At 41.6% G+C, this 25,313-nt stretch overlaps 1 protein-coding gene across 9 annotated transcripts in view; it reads right to left on the reverse strand.

Moving 5' to 3' along the window:
- Positions 1-25,313, reverse strand: part of DIXDC1 (DIX domain containing 1) — a 74,135-nt gene that overhangs the window by 9,078 nt on the left and 39,744 nt on the right. For 4 of the 9 annotated variants that reach the window (XM_016433864.2, XM_056794407.1, XM_016433860.2 and 1 more), the window contains 14 exons: positions 24,445-24,676; positions 23,855-23,962; positions 16,862-16,974; positions 14,631-14,830; positions 12,197-12,286; positions 12,050-12,103; positions 10,913-10,963; positions 7,707-7,811; positions 7,270-7,323; positions 3,546-3,638; positions 3,390-3,461; positions 3,000-3,092; positions 2,455-2,616; positions 1,940-1,997 (listed from right to left, as the gene is read on the reverse strand). In XM_016433864.2, the coding sequence (XP_016289350.1) occupies positions 1,940-1,997; positions 2,455-2,616; positions 3,000-3,092; positions 3,390-3,461; positions 3,546-3,638; positions 7,270-7,323; positions 7,707-7,811; positions 10,913-10,963; positions 12,050-12,103; positions 12,197-12,286; positions 14,631-14,830; positions 16,862-16,974; positions 23,855-23,962; positions 24,445-24,676 (1,485 nt within the window). The remainder of the gene's footprint in view (positions 1-1,939; positions 1,998-2,454; positions 2,617-2,999; positions 3,093-3,389; positions 3,462-3,545; positions 3,639-7,269; positions 7,324-7,706; positions 7,812-10,912; positions 10,964-12,049; positions 12,104-12,196; positions 12,287-14,630; positions 14,831-16,861; positions 16,975-23,854; positions 23,963-24,444; positions 24,677-25,313) is intronic. The other 5 variants (XM_056794409.1, XM_056794408.1, XM_007494835.3 and 2 more) reach the window with 3 other exon arrangements.

Consider the following 25,313-nt stretch of genomic DNA (forward strand, 5'->3'; position numbering starts at 1 on the left):
GGAATAGGGGGTGGGCAAGCATAGGGTTGGCAAGGGTGTTTTATGTGGAGATCATAGAATGAGAAAATTTCAGAGTGAAAGGAGTCTAATCTATATCCCAAACATATTCAACAAATCGCAATCCATCCTGGGCTTGAAGTGCAGGGTGAGGGAAATTACTTCCTTCCATGGCAGTCTATTCTACTTTGGAAATGTGTCGTTCTCTTTTTGCATTGTTTAGCTGATAGCTGATATTAAAAAGATCATTGCTGAAATTGTCTTCAATGATACTCCTTTGTGAAATATTAATTTAAGCTATTCTATTGGCAAGTCTTCACTATAGTGACTAAAAGACCATATGTAGTTTTAATAAAGAACTTAGTTTATGGGATTTAGGAAGTTGCAGGTATTTTAAATGAGTTGTATATACATACCATTATCTCTGGGGACATATATAGATGAATATGTTTATACATTTACATGCGTATATGTTCTTAAATATAGATCTCTTTCTCTCAAATTCCCTTGATCCTTACCATATACTCTCTTGCATAGTCCTCTAAACATAATGAAATTTCTAAAGATTCAGTCTAATCTACATCATCAAATCTTCACTAAATTGGGGAAAATGCTGTCTGAAACAAACATTTAGAAATAAAAAGACAAAATGAATTTAGGCATTTTAAAAGTTCATGTCAATTTATGAAATAATATGTATGTTATTCTGTAAACCACTGTGACCAGGAAATCAGATTAAAGACTTATGAAGACAAAAATAATTATTCAGGAAAACAAATCAATATGGTTGGGACCAAAGATTTGCAGAAATGCTAATAGGCTTGCAGGTCTATTTGTTATATTTCTTTTGGAATGCTTTTGATTTACTTTGTAGACAATTTATTTCTTTATTTAAACTTCTAATTCTTCTTGAAAACCTCTAGTGTTTAACTTTTAATGACTTAATTATTAATGGATTTGCTAGTATAAAAAATTCATATGCATCAAGTTTAGCATTCTAGATGACAATATATGCTTTAATTGCTACTGAAGTTGAATAAATACTTGACCTTTTTGGTGTCCTGGACCCCTTTGGCATTCTATAGAATTCTAACACTACCATATTGAAAGAAATGCTCAGTTTAAATTAAAGTTTAGTGAAAATAAAGATGTAATTTTTTTCCCTAACCAAATTCATGGACTACTTCCCCACCCCTGAAATTTATCCATGGATCAAAAACCTCTGGTCTATAGGGAACTAGACAAAGTACTAAGGATGAAATCTGGTGTCAAAATCTAGAGGTAAAATAGAAAAGGGAAGGGAAAATATCAAAGGGCAATCTAGATAAGATTTCAGAACTCTCTAAAAGAACAATGGAAAAATTTGCAATAAATGAAGGACAAAGCAATTTACTGCCACTGGCAGGAGAAAAAAAAAGCATTTCAAAATCCTTGCCACTAGATGGTGCAAGCATTTTTTAGCTTTAAACTAGTTTCACTAGCTTAGCCTAACCCAGCAGGCTAAAGAAACTCTCAGAGAACCAAACTCTTGCTTCTAAGCAGTGCTGGATCTATGCTGCTCAGCTCAGGATAATTGACATGTCTGAGATTGGATTTCTATATAAATTGGGAGTTTAAGCTTATATTTTTTTTTAAATGCATTTAAAATCTGTATGAGTCATTTCCTTCCTAGATAAGCTTACTAGTGTTGATGTTTTTTCCTTAAATTTTAGAAATTATTAAGTTCTATCCTTTCAATGAGAGCAAAGTTCCACAAGTAAATAAAACCTTTGTAATGTGGAACGTGGGTAGCTAGGAACTCCAAATAGCCCAAAATTATAGATTCTCTACCCAAGTGATGATAGGAATGAAAAGCTTAAACTTTTGGTTTAATTTGCCAGGAGTCCTTACTGGGGGTTGTTGGGAAACGAACAATTACCTTATTGAACTAGTAGGTACTCACTTGAATTAGGGGGCCAGGATTCCCGGTATTCACTGCCTCTTGGTGATTTGCCCCGAACCTGAGGATTCAGACCAAGAGAACCAGTATTAGTATAGTCCAATTTCCAACTACTATATGGGAGACTCATAAGGAAGTTCATGTAATAAAAATACACTTAATATATTTCCCTCTCACCAGTCATCACCTAAAGAACCAAAAAATTTAACAGCTAAATATATTTGCAATGAAGTATGTAATGCTAAGAGTGATCCTTTGGGGCCAGGAAGGCTAAGTCCCTAAAGGATCCACATTGAAATCAAAAAGAATGATAATCATCAACTCTAGGCCTAACTTATCTAAACATAAAAAACAGGCCTGGTGGAAAAAAAGGCCAAAAACATGCAACTCTCAACAAGCCAGCTGATCCAGCCTTACATTTTACCTTTGCCCTCATCTCACTTAAAATTCACAGAAACACGTCTCTTTAGTGCTTTCTCCCCCTTTCCTAAAAGTACCTGCTAGAGGTGCAGGCTTACCCGTCTGTCCTGTTTCTTCTGCATCTCCATGACATGTAGGCGCTCCATGAGGCTGGAGATGCCTTGCTCCAAGCTGTCGATGGTATGGTGCTGTGGGTCGTGGCCACTGAAGCTGTTCCGAAGGCTCCGAAGAGCATCTCGGACAAGCTGCAGATCATTGGCCTATGGACAAAAGAGGTTTCCTCAAGAAAAGCTATCTTGCCATTGCCTTAATCAGGTCAGCCCTGGCAGTTATCTGGCTGAAGAGCATGGAGGAGAAGCCTCTAGAACATACTTTTTTATCACTGTCTACATTGTTGGTCTATGTTTTCTTATGAGGGAAAGGGAAGGGAGTTTGCCGAGTAGCCTCTTCTACATTACTTGCTTGCTCTTGGTTTCAGATCATTAACTTCTCTTATCACCAGAGCAATTCTAAGAGGGGGGGATCTGGGATAGTGAAAAGACCTGATTCTGGCCAAAGCTTGGGACTCGAATAGATGGTACTGGAGGAGTGTTGTGGCATGTGTTAATGTGAGACACCTGTGCTCAAAAATCTAGGTACTTACCCCTCTATGGGCAGCAGAGGCAGTTCCTTTCCCAGACATTGGAAGGAAAAATCCATTGCTTTGAACATTATGACTGTTGTAGTTGGTAACCTGCTGATGCAAGAAAAGGAAATGAAACAGAAGAGATGCTTCTTGAGGGGGAAGATACAGATCATAGGGATTTAAGGGGGGAAAAAAAGCTCTCATCCTAATTTCAACCCTAGCTGCAGCAGTGCCGAAAGATCTGAGTTTAAAAAAAAAAAAGAAAGAAGGCTTCCCCTTCCAACATCAACTGGATGGCATCATAGGGGAAAAAAAGGCCTATGGGTCTTTGTGTAGTCCTGGGGCAGAAATTGTTTCTATGTTAGAAAATGGGAAAGGAAAACTCCAAGTCTGATACATTTGTGTTACCTCATCTGCATCTCTCTTCATACAATGCGCCAAGAGGACATCCTTATGTTCCAGTTCTCGTTCTAGATCAACCTACAAAGCCAAGAAAACAAGTTAGAAAAGGGTTGCTTCTGCTCAGTGTGGTAGTATAATCAGTGTAACTGACTACATCCCCACCTGTTGGTAACTGGCCTCAGAAAGTTTCCTGAGTGCTTCCTCTAGCTTGACCTGGTGTTGCTGTATGAGTCGATCCTTCTGACCCAACTCTTTCTGCAAAAGCAAAGGATGAAGAAGCTTTCAGAAATACAGCAGGACAAAGGTAGAACAGACAGCTGCTCTCCCCAAGCTCAGGCCACTCCAGGAAAGGACCACCTGCTGGAGAAAGGCCCTTGTGGTACTGTTCCATGAGGACAAGAAGTCTGAGATCAAAGTGCCCCGGCAAAAAAGGATTTAGGGGGAAGGGAATGATATGAGGAAAAGCCTAAGTCAGAAGAAATAAGTTTTTGCTGTCTTCTGGCTCTTCAAATCTAAAGCTTCCATAGTCTTTATACAGACCCAGTTCCACCAGAAAACCAGAATAGCTGCTGCTACTCCCATTCTAACCTCTAGGGGTGCCATGGTCTTTCTACCTATCTTGGCCCCTTAGCTCAGCTCAGATTATGTTAACATTTTTTGAAAAGGATCTTCCATTGGTAAGAAAAGGGAGAAAAGGAATTACAAAAATCATAGAAAAAGGTGACCTTACAATAGACAGTTACTTACTTTGCAACTAGATGAGCTTGACTAGCAGCTGTTTGCTGGCTCCAAGCCCACAACCTCACCTCAACTTTGTCCAGCTGGATGCCAGAACAGGTTATTCCAGCTCCTAGTTCAAGGTGTATTTTGGCTGACACTACTTCTGGATTCAGGGGGCAGTCTAAGCTTCTATTAGTTCCTGTTTTTAAACTGTAAAATGAAGAGGGTGGGTTAGATGACCTCTAAAGGTCCCTTTACCCTCTCTGGGGATGGGTTCTCTAGCTGAGGATGGCACAGACAGATAAAGTCTTCCAAGACTCCCCCTCAGGGCTACAGCTATCTTACTCTAACCTTGTAGTTATATCCTTCTACTTTATAGAGGCCTCTACAGCTCTCTTCCCTGGAAGTCCTCTCCTTACCTTTGACCTGTTTCTCTAAACTTGGATTCGTTTAGGGTTAGCTGTAATATCCTGGGCAAATCACTTAACCTTGTTTGCCTCAATTTCCTCATCTGTAAAATGAGCTGGAGAAGGAAATGACAAGCCACTTCAATATCTTTGTCAAGAAAACCCAAAATGAGGTCACAAAGTGTTGGACATGATTGAAAAAACTCTCCAGGTCTTTTTTGGATGGACTGCTTTGGAATGATGCCACCCCCATGTCATCCTTGTGAAGCTGGTTTTATTGAACTTATTGTAGGACTTTAAATTTAAATTTTATTTTAATATAGTCAGTCCAAATTTGGAGTCTGGTGAAAACTTTTTGATCCTATCATTCAATGAGTTAGCTATTCCCCCTAGATTTGTATCATCTGTACATTTGATAATCATATTGTCCATTTCTTTATCCAAATGGTTGTTTTAAAATGTAAAACTAATACAGAGAGCCAAGGATAAATCCCTGGGATGCTCTGCCAGAAGCAACCCTTTGAGTTAACATTGATCCACTAATGACCACTTTTTTGGGCGGTCCTGTCATCAACCAATTTGGGATCCAAATATTGTCCCACAATTTTCCTTTTTCTCCACTTGACTCTGACAAATGCTTTGGGTAAGTTCTAGCTACTATCTTATCTAGTAGCCCTGTTAAGAAAGGAAATGAGGTTAGTCTGACTTAATCTATTCTTTACAAAGTCAAGCTAAGCTAAAATCTGCCTCCCTTTAGCTTCTAACCCTTGATTTTAATTCCTGCTCAACAGCATCCTTTCTTCCAAGCACACATTCTTTGTTTCAGCTAAATTGGTTATTTCTGCCCCCAGGAAAAAGTGCTTCACTTTCAACTGTGCTTTTAAAGCCCCATCAAAGGCTACTTTTTCAAGGAAGCCTTTCTTGATCCCCACCCCACTTCTGGCTCTACCTCTGGCTAGTAACAACAATTTTTTGTCTCAGACCACACTTAGCATTTGGTTTTGTTAACATTCTAATTAATTTATCATGAAGTAACATAGATGTTAAATGTTTTCTACATTTCATAGGATTATAGATTTAAAAGTGAAAGAGACATTAAAGCTCATCTAATCCAACCCCCAAATTTTACAAATAAGGAAACTGAGAGCTAGTGAAGTTAAATGACTTGACTGACAAGTAATAAGATGCAAAGCTGGGATTTGAACCTAAACCCTCTGATTCCAAATCCAGTACTCTTTTCCACTGTGTTATGCTGTAAGATGGATTTAGTCATATTCATACCTGCCATTTAGGGCCAGGCAGAATAACTCTAATCTGTCTCTGACACAGTTCTTTAAGTGAAGAGAGAGATCATGCCTTTTCCCAAGTCTTCTCTTCTTCCTTCATCCAGCCTTTGTATACCACTTCACCTCTTCTTGATGCCCCCTAAATTTTTATGTTCTTCCTAAAATATGATGCTTGGAAATAAACACAATATACCAAACTCAGATCAAGCCAGAGTAAAATGAAATTATTATTGTACTCTGGCACTAGAGCAGAGACTAGGACCCAGATGCTCAATTTGGTTCTGCCTTTGTTGGATGGTCAGCTTCTTTGCTGTCCTAGGCTAGCATCTGGCCTTTGTTTCTCTAGTACTCAGTGGCAACTATCCCCATCTCTGGAGTTCAACCAGAGCATTATATCAGAGCCTTCTGACAGCCATCATCTGACTATTATCTCTTCTTGTTTCTATTCTAGTTCCCACTGTGAGAACTCTCACTAAGTTCCTATTTCTGGTCTGAATGGCAACTAACTCTTTACTTATTTACACAATAGTGACAAAAAGCAAGACCTGAACTCAATAATATGAAAAGGTTTTGTCAACTTTCTCACACTCTAGGATGACAAACTCGGGAGCTTCCACAGGCCCAGATAAATGACTTTTTCAAAAACTTTCCACTATAAAGTAGAAATATGTTAGACATTCAATAAGATCATTTTCATCAATTTTAAGGGGACAGTCATTTCCTCAGATTACTCCAGAGCAATAAAGGGGAGAATACAAGAAACAACATCTAAAAGGGGCCTAACTCTATACACTAATCTGTCTATTCAAATAGGTACAAAAATGGCATTAGGAAAACATATAATAATAGTTTATGTTTCATAGTCACTAGAAGATAGACCTGAAAGAAACAATCTAGTTGAAACTCTTCATTTGGTAGTGTGGAAACTAAGTCTCACACAGTTAGTTAGCAACAGAGCTAGGAGAAGATCCTTTGACTTTTGTTCCAATGCTTTCAGTTATACCATATTGTATGTCATATCCTTTGTAGATCACTCTTACACTTATTATCTTGTTTGATCCTACTAGTAATTCAATGAACTAAACAGGGGAATTATCTTCATTTTCATTAAGGAAACTGAAGCTCACAGGGTTACAGAGTCTCAACCCGAGGCACCTCATTAGCAGCAGAAATGAGACAAGAACCCAGACTTTCTGTCTGAGCAAAATGCTCCTTCTACCAAACCAGTCTTCCACAACCTTGGTATCATCTTTGATTCCTCATTTTCCCTCATACTACAATTGAGAAATTGGAGAGTTTATGTGGGAGAGAGATTGAGAATCACAGCAAAGATCAAATAGGTATGAATAAGAACCACAGAGGAAGGGAGGAAAGGATGGCTTCAGTTCTTTCTTTCAGAAGCAGCAATAGGGAACAACAGGTCATTTACAAGTGATAGAAGGAAATTATTTGCTACTCTAGTTCCATTCTTACTTTATACTCTCCTAAGAGGCGGCTCCTCTCATCTAGTTTCCTCTGAAGGTCCACCTGTAAGAAGAACACAAAGGATAAGGTTCACCCAAAAGCTTGACAATCCAATTTGGGATAAATATCTAATTTTTCAAAAATTTACAGCCATGTGAAATAGCACTTCATATTGCTTGGAGAAAAAGTAGAGGACCCTTCCATGTCTCCTCAGAGACACAGTTGGGTTGCAGATACTTTTAGCCTAGTGTCTCAGGGTCAGCAAAGTTGTTTTGAGGCCCAAAGATCTCTCTTCCCAGTATGGCCTAGGATATGTCTAGGAACAGAAATAATCCCAAGGCAACATGAGAATACACACTGATATTGGAAGTCTTAGGGCCTTTCATGTCGTGTTCAACAAGGTCACCTGTCCCAGCTTCAGCTCAGAGAGCTTTCATATAACTCACATTCTGGTTGTGTAGCTCATCCTTGTCCATATTTGTCCTCAAAAGTTCTTGTTTAAGCTGAAGAACAGATGTATCCTGTTGGGTCAATCTCTGTTGCAAAGCATCCTGGGGGAAAGCATATCTTAATGTGGTTATGCTCTATTATTTGGTTATTGTTATGTATCTATGATGCATATTATGTATAATATTCAATTAGGCACTATGAAATAAAAAAAAGTATAAAGCTTCTTCCCACAATAATCTTACATTTGGGAAGGTAAAACTACTGATAAGCAAGAAATGTGTCCCTATGCCTTACCCCTCCCTATTCTTACTAAATCTCAAAATCCCTTAATGTCATCCTGTTCTTTACTTTCCTCCAGTATCTGATGAAGAGGTGGCATTTATTAATAAGGCAAATACCCTTTATTTATGAAGTACCCTTGATTCCATCTTCTCCCATCTTATCTAGAAAATTGTTCCTACAATCATCCCTCGTCTTTCTAATCTCTGATCTCTTCCTATCTATAAGATCCTTCCCTGCTGGCTGTAAACATGTTCAAGTCTCCCCCATCCTTACAAAACCTCCAGGAAAAACCCTCAAGTTCCTGCCTTAAGTGTCTCTTCCATTTCATAACTAAACTCCTAGAAAAAAACTTTATACTCAACACCTCCACCTTCTCTCCTCTCATTCATCTCTTAATCTTTGTAGTTTGGTTGCCAGACTCATTGATCACCTGAAACTGCTCTCTTTAAAATGACCAATGATCTGTTAACTGATAAACCTGATAACCTTTTCTCAATCCTTATCCTTGCCAACCTTGATGCAGAATTTGCCACTGTTAACCATCCTTCCCTCCTGATCACTCTCTCCTTTCTGGCCTTTTGTGACACTGCTCATTCAGCTCTGTTCCTAACTCTCTGACAATTTTTTCCTAAGCTTCTTTGATGGCTCATCATTCAACCCCACTTCCATAAGTTAAAGTGTACTCCTGAGCCTTCTATGTCTCTATGTTCGTTCACTTGGTGATCCAGTGGTCTAAATAATCTACTCTAATAAATAATAAATCTGTTCCTCCTCTCAAATCTATTCCTTTCTGATCACATGGTCACCACATTATTTCAGGCCTTCATCTCTTACTTGAAAAATTGCAAATAGCAGTTTCCTAATTGAGCTCCCATCCTCAAGCCTCTCCCTTTTCAATCTATCTTCCACATTGCTGCCAAAGTGTTTTTCCTAAAGTACAGGTCTAACCTTGCCACTCCCCTAATCAGCAATCTCCTAGGGCTCCCAATTGTCTTTTAGATCAAATATAAACTCTTCAAAGTCCTTTATGTTCTGGCTACCAGCTACCTTGTAATTTTAACTCCCTTTTCCACACCCTCTGAAGCTCAGCTAGACTGGTCTTCTTGCTACATCTCACACATGACACAGGTTAATGGACTTGAAATCAAGAAGACTTTGATTCAAACTCTGCATCAGATACTTACTAGTTGTGTGACCCTGAGCAAGTCAATTAGCTTCTATTTGTCTCATTTTCCTCAACTGTAAAATGGGTATAATTATAGCACCTATCTGCCAGGTGGATCAAAGGATCCTGAGAGGATCAAATGAGATAATAATTTTGAAGCACTTAGCACAGTGCCCAACACATAGCAGATACATAATAAATCATTCCTTCCTCTCTCCCACTCCTCCCTTCTTTTCTTCTTTCCTTCCTTCCTTTCAGCTCTATATCTATGATACCTTTCGCTGGTTTGTCTCCATGACCAGAATGCATTCTCTCTACATTTCTCCTTCTTAAAATCCCTTGTTTCCTTCAAACTTTAGCTCAAGTACCACCTTCTATGTGGATCTTTTCCTGTTTCCCTTCCCATTCCACACTCTTGACTGCCAGCATTCTCTCCCAAAATACCTTTATTTTACTTATATTTGTATGTGTCTATGTTCTTTAATGGAATGGCAGCTCTTTCATTTTTTTTCTTAGTCTCTCTAATTCTGAGCAAAGTGCCTGGTACATAGTGGAAATCACATAAGTGCTTATTGACTGATTAATAAGATGGTCTTTTCTTTTTGGGGACCAGATCAGATGACATTAATAAAGGGAATTTTCATGTGGAAACAACCTACTCTCAGATCCATAACATGTCTATGTCTAGATCAAGTTGGGGGTGGGGAGGAAGGGCCTTGGAAGACTTTGTGAGCTATAGCTAGACAGCTGGCAAGTTTCAGGGGCAGGATATGAACCCAGGTCAAGCTGACTCCAAACCTAGCACTCTCCACTTTGCCAGGCAGGCAAAACCTTTCAGATTGTAATGAGTCAGAATACAAGGGTATGCTTCTTTTGCAATACAGAAAAAATAAATAAATAAAAGGAGTTAGAAAATGGAGAAATCAATGTGGACTGAAATTATCAAAGAAGTTGTGACAGAAAAGGTAAGATATAGCAGAAAGGGCAGAGGGAGGGAGGGAATCTGGAACTAAAAATTTAAAAGAAAAAAAAGTAACTGAACTAGGCCTTGAAAGGTCAAAGATATAGATAGGCAGTAAAGTGTTTCATGTGAAAGAGACAGTAATTTTTTTTTCTTTTACAAAAATGCAGAGCACGAAAAGGGCCTTTAAAATCATCTGAGTATGGCCTCAGGGGCTCTTGCTACAGTCTCGCACTCCACTTATGGCCAAAGATATTGGGTTGCATCTTATAATTTCAAGATATTGGCCTATCTTTTATTTTCTCCATCCCAGAGATCATAGAAACACAATGCAACTTGTACTCTGCACAAACAAAATGAAGTATTTGTTTAGGGGATGGGAAGGAGGGGAGAAACTGCATGACATTATATTTTTACATGTGGCAACAATCTAAACAGTGCCAAGTGCCAAGTATGAGAACCAATCATCTAAAATGCCCTGGGCCTTTAATGTCCCAGAATTATTTTCTGGCCTATGGATGGAAAATAAAGGAAGAAGAGACAATAGCACAAAAGCCTTTCTTCCTTAGGTCCAAGAGGACATGGTTTACATACGGCTGCCATCAGGGTGGTATGGAGACTCTGGGCACCAAAGCATATAAGGAAAGAAGCTGCAACTGTACCAGGATGTTCCATTCCATAGATTGAGTCAGTGCCTGACTCAGAAGCTCAGATTTCTGTGCCCCTTCTACCAGAAGATGATATTCTCTCCCTTAGGGAGTCAGGTGAAACAGTTAGCTTACATTTATTTTTACCTTTATGCCTTGCAAATTTCTGATTTCTTGTTTGCATTTCAGCAACTCTTTCTGTAAACCAAACACAGTTAGCTTAGATGGCTTTTGCCATTTGTGTTGTCTCAGAAGCATCACCTCCCCCCTATCTTATAAAAAGGAAAACAATGAAACAGGACATTCCATGACAGAAAACAAAATGAAAGCCTCATTCTGTCAGTAGCAAATGATAAATCACAGAATCACTGGCAGAGATCCACAGAGTCATCTCCAGCCTCCCCTTGGCTGCTTGAAGAACTACACAGACCCTGTTGGGACAGAAGAGAATTTGACCAGGAAAGATTTCAAACCCACTTTAGTGCTTAACAACCCTTACTGGTAGAAAGCTTTCCATATATGGTCTGAAGTGTCATAGCTCCAGCAACCTATGTCTCTCTTACTGAAACATTATATATGTTAATATCTGTTTTACCATTATTATTAGATAACTTAATTCAGCTTGATCCTGGGCAAAGGGCCAGAAAGCTCCTAAAGAACATTCCGTGCCTTCTGGGAAACTTATTATCTAGACAAGAACATGTTTCCTCCACCAAAGTACTACTTCAGTACCTCATCATGTTGTGTAGTGTGACCTTGGATTCTCAAAGGCTATGCCAGCAGAGTACAAGCAAGGCATATAAGCTGTATGGGCTTCAGGGATGGGCCCATAGCTGAATTGTGGTTCAGGAGTGATTTAGTTAAGTTCTGAGAAACTAAATCACAAGACAGTTGGCCACAAGGTGATGAATTTTGTTGGCACAGCATCTGATGAAATTGTCTACTGACCTGAGGAGGAATTATAGTCCCCACATCACATCAAAGAAATCACATATCCTAAAAGCATTGAAATGAAAAAATCTGGTCTGAAGCATGGTCTGGATTACCTAAATAACTTTACTTCATGGTAAATATGAATGCATATGTATGTCTGGGAGTCCTTCTCTGTGCAACAGATTTTTGAAGGAGGGAAAATCCAAGGCCCTCTTACTGTTTTCCCTCCTACTTCATGCCACGAGTTTGCTGGAAATTCTTTTAATATAAGGAACCCTGAAAGGTATTTGGGAAAAATTTGAAACTTAAAAGTTTTTTTCCATAGTTTATTATGCATAAATGCAAGTATACCTTCAGGTCCTGATTTTCCTCCATGCTCTGGTCCAGACGACTTTGGATTATGATCTAAATATAAGAGAAATGAATAGTTATGCCCTAGAAGACTACGCCTTACTCAAACTAGACATATAAGATCTCAAAGTGAAAGAGGTAGCTTACCAGCTGTTCCTCAGGGTTGGCTCCTGGTTCAAAGAGAGCCAAAGGCCTCTCTTGTTCATCTTCAGGCAGGGACCCATTAAGCAGTAAGGCCTGAAAATCAACACAGGCAAAATGAAATATGACCTCTCCATTCAGGTGACTTGTGCCAGATAACTTAGGACTGAACATAGTGAGCTCATTTCTCAAACTGGAATCATGACCCAACTTCCTCTAGAAACTCCTCTCTAGCTTTAGTTGCTTTTTTATTCTGTGCAGATGCATGCTAATCTTGGGACAATCTGGAGTTCTGTCACTGTCCGTGTACCAAGACTCTATCACTTCTCTGAATTCACCTGTATCCTCAGCCCTAAAAGCCTCTCTCAGTCCCAGGTGGTAACTAGAGAACAAACCCTGCTTTCAGGAGCAGTTGGAAGCATTTCAAATCAGTTACTCAAACTGGCTTTAGCCAACAATACAGGGAACCAAAAACAGAGGCAGTTTATGCTGGCTTTGAAAAGTACTTTTCAGGGAATCAATTGGAATGGGGGGGGTAGCTAATATATATATATATATTTTAATCCTCATTCTAACATCCCAAGACTACTTTGAAGATTTGCATTGAAAAAAAAAATAGGATGTGTGCTTGTATAGAGATTATATGTCTGAATTCATTTCAACCCTCCACACTGGACCTTGCTTTTATAAGAGGATCAGTTGTATGGTCAGGATTGATTATCAACTGAGCTACAGATAATAATTAAGAGAGGCAGCTTGAAGAAACCAACTCTGCTTTATTACCAAATTGAGTCACAATTCTGCCAAAGTAGATAAAGGATTACATGGGTCATATACTGTTTCAAAAAATATCTCAGTATATTTAAAAAGTTAAATCTGACCAATGGCTCATTTTTAGCATCTCAAAATAATCTGAATTTAAGTTAAGCTTAATGCTTACAACTAGAAAGGCAAAAAGGCATCTAGAAAATGGTTTCATTCTTTAATAATGAACTCATTGATAAGCTTCAACTAAAGATATATTGATGGGTGAGAAATCTCAGCTAGGCTATTGCTTTGCTGCAACTTAGTCAGCAGAGAAACCTTTAAGGAGTCCAGAGGATGCTGTGAGCTGTTCTGTCTTGCAACAGAATTCAATTCTCCTCATAATCATGTGGTTCTTAATTAACATGTCTCTCTGCTTGCAGTGTTGACTTCTAGGCTGATTCTTCATTTTTCTTACTTTCTTATCAGCCAGTGGCTCTCTCCCTATTGGAACATAAACCTTCTGGAGAGCCCAGTGATGGATATCTATATTCATAGAATGCAAATGATCCTGGGGAAAATCTGTGTCAAGTGTGTGTCCCAAAGTTCTTGCATGGTGTATTGCCATGTTCCATTGTATAACCCAGGGAAACATTCTGTTAGTTATTCCTAGAGCCCCAGAGAAGGAGAATCTGAATTGCTTTTAAAATACTGAATCAAAAATAGAAAAACAACAATTCCCCTCTGAGTTTCTTAGGCAATCCATACTCCTGACTTCCTCAGTCCCTAACGCATACATTATGCAGATGGATCTGGCCACTATGCCAATCTCCTTTTTTCTTTGGAAACCTTTTGTGTCCCTTCCCTGTCATTGCCTGGCTGGGAGCACCCCATCTACCGCTTGCCTGCTGCTTGCACCACATACACAATGTGGGCTTTGTTTACGTGTCCATAAATATTTGACAATTCAGAAGCAGCACCATTCCCAGCACAAATAAAAAAAGATTATTCCTAGGCAATTTCAGGGTCGTCAGCACACTACTTGGGGTCCTTCCCAAACCAGGGACAGATATACAAAAGCAATGAAGTGGGGGTCATTCAGTGTGGGAACCATGTCAAGTGGGTCAGTCAGTTCCTCTGGCAAGATTTGCTGAACTGGCCCTGCAGGTACAGTAGGGAAAATGTTCACAGGTTTTATTTCTCTTAAGGAAAACCCACTCTACCTGGTCATTGAGATAAGAATCCACAAAAGTTGCAATGAGCATGACTGAGGAATATTTCTGACCTGAAATTAAATTGAGAATTTTGTTTGCTGGTTCCAAAACTCCTTTTAGGACAGTTCCTCAGAGAAACTGTGTAACTATTCACTGTATCTCTCAATGTATCTCTGCAGTCATGTGCTGGAAGAGAAACCCATCTCTCCAGAGCATAAATCTAGCTTAAGTGTTTGGAGCTTTCCTAAAACCCTAGCAGCTGAGCTATTAAAAAAAATTACTTCTGTGCCTCTGAAGTCAGAAAAATGAAACATTTCCTTATTTCTGCTATCCATCTGCTACCTGGCTTCCTCTCTGTCGACCCCATAATCAACTCTGACCTCCTAAAAAAATGAAAACTAAGTTATTTTCATGAAACAGTATTGAAAAAAAAAAAAGTAAATCAGCAGGCTATAAGGAGAAAATTCAGGGAAGTGAACTACCTGTAATCCAGATATCATTTTCTTTGCTTCCTCCATTTCTTTTTCTAAGTGCTCTTGTTGCTCCAGCAGTTGGTCTTCCCATGAAGTCTCTAGATATGTTCCTGGGCTCCCTGCTAGCCAGTCACGGGGAAATGGAGAATCTGTCTCTTCTACACAGTGAAAAAAAGGAGTATGGCTCATATTGATGAAGAGAAAGTTTCCTGGAGAGAGAGTTCCCAGAGGCATTACTCAGAGCTCTGGACCTCCTGCACCTGTCCTCACTTCACAAACTGGAATCTCCATTGCAGAGGTGGGGGGATGGCAGGAGGGGGGTGAGAATAACTTCAAGCAAAGCACATTTCATGAGCTCCAGGCTCAAGTCTTGGGGAGAAGCTAATATGCTCTCAAGAAAAGGGAATGGCCTATATTATTCCTTCTTTGGTACCACAAGAGGAAGGTAAGAAATTATTTTCCCAATTAGCATCCATTTGAAATGGGACATATGTATTGGGCTAGTTTGATTCTCAATTCCTGACGTGTCCCCCAGCTGAGATCCCTAGAGACTGCGCATAGCAGGTGTAGAAGAAAAGGCAGTCAATGCAATACTGCATTGTTTTCTAGCTACTTTGAAGCTTCATTTGGGGGACAATAATTTAATCCTTCTTTGTCCCAATGGTCAGAAGTATTGAACACTGCCTCTAATATACAGCTCTGGGTAAAGTACACAGAAAAGAAACCAGAAAAATACCTTTCCTCCCCTCACAAGAGCTTTCATATCCCCAAAGCAGACATGACAGTGTCATGCCATATTCCTCAGTTGAATTTCCCTAATTTGCAGTAATATAGTTGCAAGCATATATAAACTGCATCATTGCAATCATAAATGTAGCAGAATGATGAAATGGGAGGGGGCAGAGAAAGAGAAAGACAGAGACAGAGACAGAGATGTGGAATCAGGAAGACCTAAGGCACAAGTTCTTCTCTAATGCATCCTGATTGTATGACCCTAGAGAAGTTCACTTAACCTCTCAATGTTCAGGTGGTTGGCTCTGGATGAACTCACAGGGAGCTCCCTTATACACCCTTACACAGGTTATGTATATAGCATTGCAAGGTTTAAAAAGCATTTCTAATGTTAGTTCGTTTGATAGAACAACCCTGTGAGGTTGGCTACTATAAGTATTATCATTTCCATTATTCAGCAGAAGGAATTGAGACTTGGAAAATTTTAGTAACTGCCCAAGGTCATCTATCTAGCATGTGTTGAAAGCAGGCTTCACCTGGGTTTCTCTTGACTCATAGTTCAGTACTCTCTCTATATGCATGTCTCTTCTCTTCAAAAGAATACTGAAGTAAGAGAGAGGAAGGAAGAATAACATTTTGGCTTTATTTCTTTTCTTTTTCTTTTTTTTAAGTCCTTACCTTAGGTCTTGGAATCAATACTGGGTATTGGTTCCAAAGCAGAAGAGTGGTAAGGGCTAGGCAATGGGGGTTAAGTGACTTGCCCAGAGTCACATAGCTAGGGGGTGTCTGAGGCCAGATTTGAACCCAGGACCTCCCATCCCTGGGTCTGGCTCTCAATCCACTGAGTCACCCAGCTGCTCCCTGGGCTTTATTTCTGAAGGCCTTAATTATATTTCTTCTGAGTGGCTGAAAATTTCATCAAAATATCATTTGTTTTGTTTTTACTTCTATTCTGTTTCCTCTATATTGGGGGGGGGGGAGAAAGGGAGGAAGGTGGTCAACAGGGATATAAGGAGGAATGTTGAAAGGGAGGCCATTTCTCTTCCCCCATCCCACCTCCTACTCCCAACTTCAAACCAGCTGAATGTTCTCTGTGACATCCTGGCTTATATTCAGATCTCAATCTAAGATCAGGGAAGAATAGGGAATTTTCTTTAAAAAATAAAGAAATAAAATAAACTTTTAAAGCAAATTTTAGTGCACACATTCATAGTATCACATAGCACCCTAGATCCTGTTGTTACACCTTAATTCTTATGGAGTAAGATAAGGAAAAACATTCAGGTCATTGCAAAGTTTTGGACAACTTGAACATCAGAAGTGACACTAAGCAACAGAATAACCCTCCTAATTGGCCCCAAATGAAGTAAGGACCATTGCAGTCAAACCCTGGAAGTAGCTACAGTCAGTAAATTAGATGAAGTTAATAGTAATAAATAGCCCTTGAAAACTCTTCAGGACACTGGCCAAACTAATGGGCAATGTCAGAAGAGGCTGATAAGCACTACCTGTTCTGTTCTCTTGTCCTTCAGAAGGGATAATCACAAAATCTGCCCTCTCTTCCGACTGGGATATAATGGACTCACTCTTTGCACTGTGGATTGGACTTGGTGATGTCAGACTGCGGTTGAGAAAGAAAGAAGAGAAACAATTATTAGACATGATTATGCAGGGACTACAACCAATCTCTGTGCTCTACTCCAGAAACACAAACCCCTGTAAGGACCTGGTACCACACAAATGTTCCCACATAAAGACCTAGTTGATGGAGTTCTTCTAAGCTCAAGTGATAAGATCAGTGATAAGATATTTATCATAGGGCTTGGCCAAGTGTTTCTTTTTTTTTTTTTAAACATTATTTTATTTGGTCATTTCCATACATTATTCATTAGAAACAGAGATCATTTTCTTTTCCTCCCCGCCCCCACCACACCCCTCCCCTAGCCAATGTGTGATTCCTCTGGGTATCACATGTGTTCTTGATTCGAAACCATTTCTGTGTTGTTGGTATTTGCATTAGGGTGCTCATTTAGCGTCTCTCCTCGATCATGTCCCCTCAACCTCTATAGTCAAGCAGTTGCCTTTCCTCAGTGTTGTTACTCTCAGTTTGTCCTCTGCTTGAGGATAGTGTTTTTTCTCCTAGATCCCTGCAGATTGTTCAGGGACATTGCATTGCCTTTAATGGAGAAGTCCATTACGTTCGATTGTACCACAATGTATCAGTCTCTGTGTACAATGTTCTCCTGGTTCTGCTCCTTTCACTCTGCATCACTTCCTGGAGATTGTTCCAGTCTCCATGGAATTCCTCCACTTTATTATTCCTTTTAGCACAGTAGTATTCCATCACCAACATATACCATAATTTGTTCAGCCATTCCCCAGTTGAAGGGCATCTCCTCATTTTCCAATTTTTTTGGCCACCACAAAGAGTGCAGCTATGAATATTCTTGTACAAGTCTTTTTCCTTATTATCTCTTTGGAGGTACAAACCCAGCAGTGCTATGGCTGGATCAAAGGGCAGACAGTCTTTTATCGCCCTTTGGGCATAGTTCCAAATTGCCCTCCAGAATGGTTGGATCAATTCATAACTCCACCAGCAATGCATTAATGTCCCAATTTTGCCACATCCCCTCCAGCATTCATGGCCAAGTGTTTCTTATTTTAAAAGCTTTGAGATATTAAAAACTCAACCCCCAGCTCAAAAAATAATGCCTGTTTCTTGCAACTGATTTTGGAACTAGAATGAAAGCATTGGCTTCTCAAAGAAAGATAAATGTGTCACTTTCAATTGTAAAGGTAGGGAAGCAAGGTAGGCATCTGCCTGGGCTAACCCCTAAAGAAAATGGAAAAAGAAGAGAGAACGAAAAGAGAACTGAGAGAAGATGAGAGAGAGAGAGAGAGAGAGAGAGAGAGAGAGAGAGAGAGAGAGAGAGAGAGAGAGAGAGAGAGAGAGAGAGAGAGAGAGAAGGTAGGGTAGGTGAGGAGAAAGGGAGGGAAAGACAGAGATTATGGGGAGAGGCAAAACCAGAGGCTAGAGCTAGAAGAATCCATCAAGTACAAGGACACACATCTCATATTAAGCTGGAAAATGGGCATAGCAATGTAATTTGGAGCCATGTAATAGATAGAAAATGTATTCCAGTTAGAAAGGTAGAGTAAATTTAGCTCTTGGTTCCCTACACTGAATTCTTCAGAGTTGAGATTACTAAATTCTGATAATGGCAGGTGCAGAGGAAGGAACTTTCTAATTTGGTTTGGCTAGTTATTGCCCCAAAGCAAAAAGTTGTTCCTTAGAGCTCTGACATTTGACATTTGCAAATTGCCACTGATTGGTAATTGTCTTGGCAATTCATTATTTAAGGCTACTTTAAGAAAGAAGCACTTAGGTTTCCAGGAAAATTTTTAATCCTCTAGAACTACAGAATACAAATAAGACAAGAGTTGAAGGTAACACTATTGTTCTAAGAAGGCTCTCTTTTTTCTTTAAGCTGCACCTTGAGAACATTAGCACTGAAACAATCTCAGAGACTGTGGGGTCTGCAGTCCCAGGCTCCTCTCAGGAATTCTTCCCAAATCCGTCACCCAGACAACAGTGAAAGTGTCTAGGGTTCACTGACCCATATAATGTGCCCCTAAAGTCTCCCAGACTAATCCTTACAACCATGATCAGGAGTTAATGTTTCATTCTTCCCAAGACTGAAACAGAAGCCAACAAAAACAAAAGCAAAACTGAGTGAAGTATTTAGAAATATTTCTAAATCTCAAACGCAGTCTGAGGGACAGTGTCCCCATCCTTTCTACTGTCTTTGGTTTAAGGACTGGGGTGAGAATGACCCACAGTCAGGGGCAGTTGTCCCTCTACACCTCAGAGAATGGCAGAGTTAATAGGAGAGCATCCCTCTCTCAGATCTAGATCATCTCCACAGGTCTGACCAGATTCTTCAGAGGGGTTTTCTCCAACTCTTTCTTATCAGTCCTTCAATCACTCACAGTGAAGCATCTAAGCTAACATGATTTATGGGCACAGAAATAAGAGATGCTTCTGTTCTTAGAACAATACTCTGCTTCTCAGGAGGCACAGATTTGGAGTATTTTAGGTTTTAACATGTTCTTAAAGGAACAGGAATCCAGGTTTGGAAATTCAGGAACAGCAATTCAGTAGCTGCCTTTTATTTCCCTTAAAAATAATAAAAGAAACTATCTGAGTCCTTAATGACAAAGTATGATGGACTGTGTGGAGACTGTCCATAGAACACTGGGGATTATATGTTGCTCTTTAATGCATTCCGATGGATAGCAGGAGGCACGTACACATGAGCCTTGTGTTGAACCTAGGAGAGTGGGCCTGGGTATGGAAGTGGTGCCTATGCCTAAACCCAAGCCCCAGCCCAAGCTGCAGCTTTGCCTCGGTCCAGCACTGCCCCTTATGCCAACGCATGCTCGGCTCCACCCTAACCACGCCCATGCGCTCTGCCTCCCATATAAGGGCAGAAGGAGGCGGATGCCTGGGTATCCAGCTGAGTCGGAGGAGTGGCAGAGCAGGCAGAGGAAAACAACATTTGTTTCCCCTATAGAGGTTGCCTGGTGTGGGGGAGAGATGGCAGGAGGGAACTAGGGGCTGAGGGAGGTGAAGGGTCCAGAGAAGAACCCTCGGGGTCCTGAGACATGCAAGAGCGCAGCAAAAGGGGTTTTCTCCCTAGGAGATGGATTGCACCAGAAGGGGGAAGTGGGAACTCCTTGTCTCAAGTCACACAAACATATCTCAATCCTAATTATTAGTGGGATGACTGATTTCCCCGGTTCCCTTTGAAGATCCCATTTTCTCCTCAGCCAGTGGTCCACACCTCCTGCTTTCCGCCCCACTCCCAAAAAAACCTTTAGGAGGCTCCAGGGGTGGCTGGTGACAGAAACCACACCAAGGAAGGCATTCCCTAACTGCCATAGCCTCGAGTCAAAGGTCATTGTCTCTCCATCAAGCAGAGATCCTCCCCTCCCCCAGTCAACTCCAGACCCTAGAGACAAGCACGGCCACTAACTAGCCTTAGTCTCGGCATTTTCAGATGGGCAGTGAATCGCGATGAGCAAGTCCTTCCCTGTCATTCTCCACGTCTCTTAGTTAACTACCGTACTGCACCTTCCCAAAACCTGCTGCATTTTTAGACAAATATTCTCCGTTCCGCCCCTCCAGGTTCAAGGTTGCCAACACCCCACAAGGCCCCGGAGCTTGCCCCCTTGAAGGTGCGGTTGTGCCCCACCCCCATCCCTGGCCCCACCGCCTGCGATGACAAAGGTGACCCCGGCTCACCACTTGACCTGCGTCCCTCCCATGGTCCCCTCCGGGCTCCGGCTTCAGCAAGCCCGCTTGTCTAGGCGGAATGGGAGGCTGCTTCGGATCCCATCTCCCCGGCTGGCAGGCATGTCTCACCCCTGGCCAGGGGCAGGAGGGGTGAACTAGTGAAGAGGCGTCCTCTGGTGCAGGGTAGGGAGGACAGAGAGCCAGGGATCCCAGCCCCCGGTGTTTTCCCAACAGCTCAGACACTGCAGCAGTAGCAGCAGCTCGGCCTCAGTGCAAGTCGACTCCCCTCGTAGGCTGCCCGGCCCTAGCTCTGGCATTTTGGTCCTCGTCGCCTTGGCGAGGCTGTGCGCATCCCTGGGCTCCCAGGCATCTCAACCCATCCCCTCAGAGCACCAGAGTGTTGGCGTCTCGGAGCTAAGCGGAGGAAGGTGGAAGAAGGCGATGGCTCCAATCTGCGGCTCTTGTGCTAGCCAAGTGGGCAGGGGCAGCGACTCTACCTCGCTTCTGCAGACCCCTCCCCTCCCTCTCTTCTGCAGCCTCCTGTCACACACGCTCTGCTCTCTGCTCGTTCTCAGAGGCAGCGGCAGCAGCGGTGATGGTGGTGGCGGCAGCGCTGCAATCCCGGAATAACACGGCTGGCGAACTGGAGCTTGGCTGCGGGTGGAGAGAGGTAGGGAGAGAAGGAGGGGCGGAGGGAGGGAGGGAGGCTCAGAGGGAGGAAAGGAGCTGGGAGAGGAAGGGGGGAGGGGAGAGGAAGGGGAGGAGGGGAGGAGGGGCCGCGGGTCTGTTCAATCTCAGGGAGAGGAAGCCCAGCCTGGGATGCGGTTCTTGTCCAGGTAAATGGCACACTCGGGCAACTCCCTCAGGCCAGGAAATTGTTGCCTTTTCAAATTCGAATCATTCCTTCCTGGACACAGAGGCCCTGATAGAGACCTGACCACGTCTTGGGGGCGGGGATTGGGGCAGGGGCTAGAAAGAGACAAGCTCCCCTCCCCAACGTCGCTCCAGCTCCTCTTCTATGCCCCGCCTTGTGGTTGTTTTTTAAACTAAGACTAATTTCTTTTTAAAATATTCGGCCCAGCTAGTGGCCTCGAAATTATCCAGCAAAAGGCAGTGGATCCCATGGGCAGGGAGGAGGGGGCCAGTTTCACCGGAGGAGCAAATGAGGAAGGGCCTGGCAATAGGAGGTGGTGAATTGCCACCCACACTACCCTAAACGCTGCCTCCTTCCCAATCCTTTCTTCCAAAGCCCTAGTTGAATTGGGCAAAGGTAAATCCTGAGTTTTTAGGCCTCCTCTAGAAAACTGCTTTCTAAGAATCTCTAACCATCTCGGAGTCAATCACCTTGACTTGAGAGAATCTCTCTCTTTGAGCGAACAGTAGCTCTTACTCCTGTTCCACATCCGAGGTGGAAGTGGGAAGCAATTATTTAGGTCTCCCCTCCCAGAGGGGCTTATTGAGGAAAAGACAGAGTGACTGATTACCCAGCAGGGAGCAATGAATGGGGGATAATGAGATTCCAAAGAAAGGTGAAAATAAGGCAGAATTGTGCAATAGAAAAATAAATGTGGCCTATTTCCCTCTACCACCTACCCTTAAACAAGCTGTCATGATTTTTCCATTTTTGCATGATTTCCAGTGAGTCACTTGTTCTCAGTGTCTCACCCCCCCCACCCCCCCAGTCTTGCTTGTGTCTCTAGACCTAAAAGAAGACAGCAGGTGCTCTCAGGAGGAAATGCAGACTCTTTTCTGCCCTCTGACTCAGGCAGGCTACATGAGGCTCAGAAGAGTGAAAGGCCTTGTAGGCAAGCAGGAAACAATAGATCTAATTGTACGACTGAACATCCTTTGAATTTGTCCCAAGTGATAGTCTCATTTAGGGGGGAAAAAAGAAGGCTAGAAAGAAAAGTCAGGGACCAGCAATCTCTGATTGAGAGTCTATTATGGAAGTGTGGGAATTACATCAAGTTGAACAGGACTGCCAACATTTTGTAACATTCTTTCTTCTGAAAAGAATTCAAAATGACTTCAATAAATCAGAAGTAGATCCATTAAAGACAGGATGGCATTCAACATGAACAAGAAACAAATGCAAAAAAACCAAAACACAGAAAGGTTGCTTAACAATCACATGGAAAGTATAATGACAAGGATGGAATTGAACCAATTCCCCTGCCTATAAATTCATCATAAGGCACCCTAGGTCAGCAGTGTTGGATCTGTGATTTTTATCAGCAGAGGGAGCTTCTGGGTGATGAAACTCCTCTCAGCGCGAGTTGGCATCTTCTCTGCTACTTCTAGGCTTAAAGAATTGCTTAGGGCACTGAAAGATTGACTGACTTGTTCTGGATCACATATCCAATATATGTCAAAGGCAGAACTTCAACTCAACTATAATACTTTTTTAAAAGCCAGGGGGAGGGGGAGTCATAATAGAGTACAAATTAAATGTGACTCAGCACTGTAGTATAGTTATTAAATAGGCTAATTTACCAGGATGTGTTTGCAGGAGCATGACTTTCATTAGCCAAGGAAGTAATCCTTCTGCCATTACACTGGGCATTGGTCAAGCTTTATTAGAGCACTGTGACCCATTTTTGCCTCTGCATTTGGCTCTAAAGGATATTAGCTTTATAGCTAGAGTCACACACTTATCAGCCCACTCAAATTTTCACCAATCCACAATCCCCAGTAGTTCTATCAATAAACACTGCAAACATATGGTACCCTCAAACAATTTCTTCCCTTTGCTTCAAGCCTTGCTGCCATCTTCTCATTCTCCATCCACCACTTACAAAAGACAATGTATTAGAACTATGAAAGCTTTAAAATGCCCTCAGAATTTTCCAACGTGCTACTAGAATCATTTCTCTTAGCCGCTGGCTTTGCCCTGATTATATTTTAGCCACGCCCCCATGTGGCCATGACTAAACATGATCACTGTAAACTATACTCTGAAACATGACATTTTTTAGCTCTAAGGAAATATTTATCACATCACCTTTTACCGTCCTCAGCCCTACCCCACACCCAACTATGGAAGCCACAGGAGTATACATTTCTTTATAATCAAATAAAGGATAAAAGAGTCAAGGACTGCATAACTCTTTAAGTCATTCCTTTGAGCCAAGGTCCCTTACAGTCCCAAAATTGTCCCCCCAAATCAGCTAGTATAGTTATAAAAAGGTCATACAATAATAGTTACCTGGAGGAACTGTCCTTAGATGAGGGTCCTTGATGCCCCTCATACTGCTGCACCAATGCTCGAACACTCCAATATGGATTTTCAATTTCCTCATCCATGCTGCTGTTTCTAAAAACAAGAAGGAAGATGGTGTCAGCCCCTCAATCTTGCCATGACTCAGGGTCACTCCACTTCACCAGACATATAGCCCTAATGATATGGTATGTTTCTTTAGCCTGGCTTGGCCTTTTGGGCTCATACTAGGGCAAACGGCTGGGTTCAGAGGAGAAACAAATCTCCCAAGCAAAAAAATGAATGAATGAATGAATGAATGAATGAATGAATGAATGAATGAAAAAATAAACACATACACAGCAAGAACATAATTTAACATTTGGAGTCCTCCCGCACCCCAAATTCATATAAAACTCCTTACTCTTTGGTAACTGCAAATTTAATACATCTCCAGAAGGGCTTTTGTGTGCCCTCGCAAGGCTTGGATTGTCTGGATGGTGTTAATACCAGGGAATTGTAATATTTCATGGAAAGGACCAGAAAGGTCCTTTCCTCATGGAAGGACAGTTCCCTCCCACCCCACTCCTTCCCCTTACCTCTGTCTGTATCGGAAGACTTCTCGTCCTGACCGTGACATGTCATGACATACATCTGCCAGAGCAGCAGCTGCACCCTGTGCCACAGCAGTGGCAGAGTGTGGTTGATGACTCTGCATGGGGGCTCTGGAGTCCCTTCTATGGCTCACCATCCTACTGGAGCCAGGTTTGAAATGTGCTGCCAAGGCAAGGACAAGCCTCATGATAGACTTCAGGTTTCCTTCCACAATATCTATGGAATAGAAGAGATCCCAAAGAAATTTTAGGAGTGTGGCAAAGGGATTGATAACCTCACTGTTACCATAAGATAGAAAGAGGAAGGAACAATCTTGGATATGTGAATTTTAAAACTATTCCACCCTATTCAGACCGTACTTTAGAAGATCTGATTTAGGTATTTCCTGATTAGTAACAATGTAGATACTTGGTTTAACAGAATCAAGTCTTGGGAACTCTACATTTCTCCACCCTACTTAGTTTAACAAGGTCAGGAATGTCTGCACCATACTCAAGGATTAAGTATTTGAGAAAATGGCCTTCAACAGACATGTGCAGAAACAGTGGACAGACCCCTGGGCTGTCCTGAGTCAAGCTAAGCTAACATTGGTACAGATGAGACACAGGAAAGTGACATAAAACCATCTATATAGGGCAAGTCACTTACTCTCTTCGGGCTCTTTTTCCCGAGAGGCATCTCTGGCTGGCAGCATGCTAAGCATTCTGACATCTTGGCATGGTGGGAGCTATTTGTCTGGGTTTTGGTGGTGAGATTTCACTTGAGCTAATTCAGGTTCAGGCATCTTGGCTGAGCCCTCTTGGAGTTCAGGCTGATTCCTTCCTCTTTCACACTACAAACCCTTACTTTCTAG

This window comes from Monodelphis domestica, chromosome 4 (assembly GCF_027887165.1).
Source record: "Monodelphis domestica isolate mMonDom1 chromosome 4, mMonDom1.pri, whole genome shotgun sequence".
Taxonomy (NCBI): Eukaryota; Metazoa; Chordata; class Mammalia; order Didelphimorphia; family Didelphidae; genus Monodelphis; species Monodelphis domestica.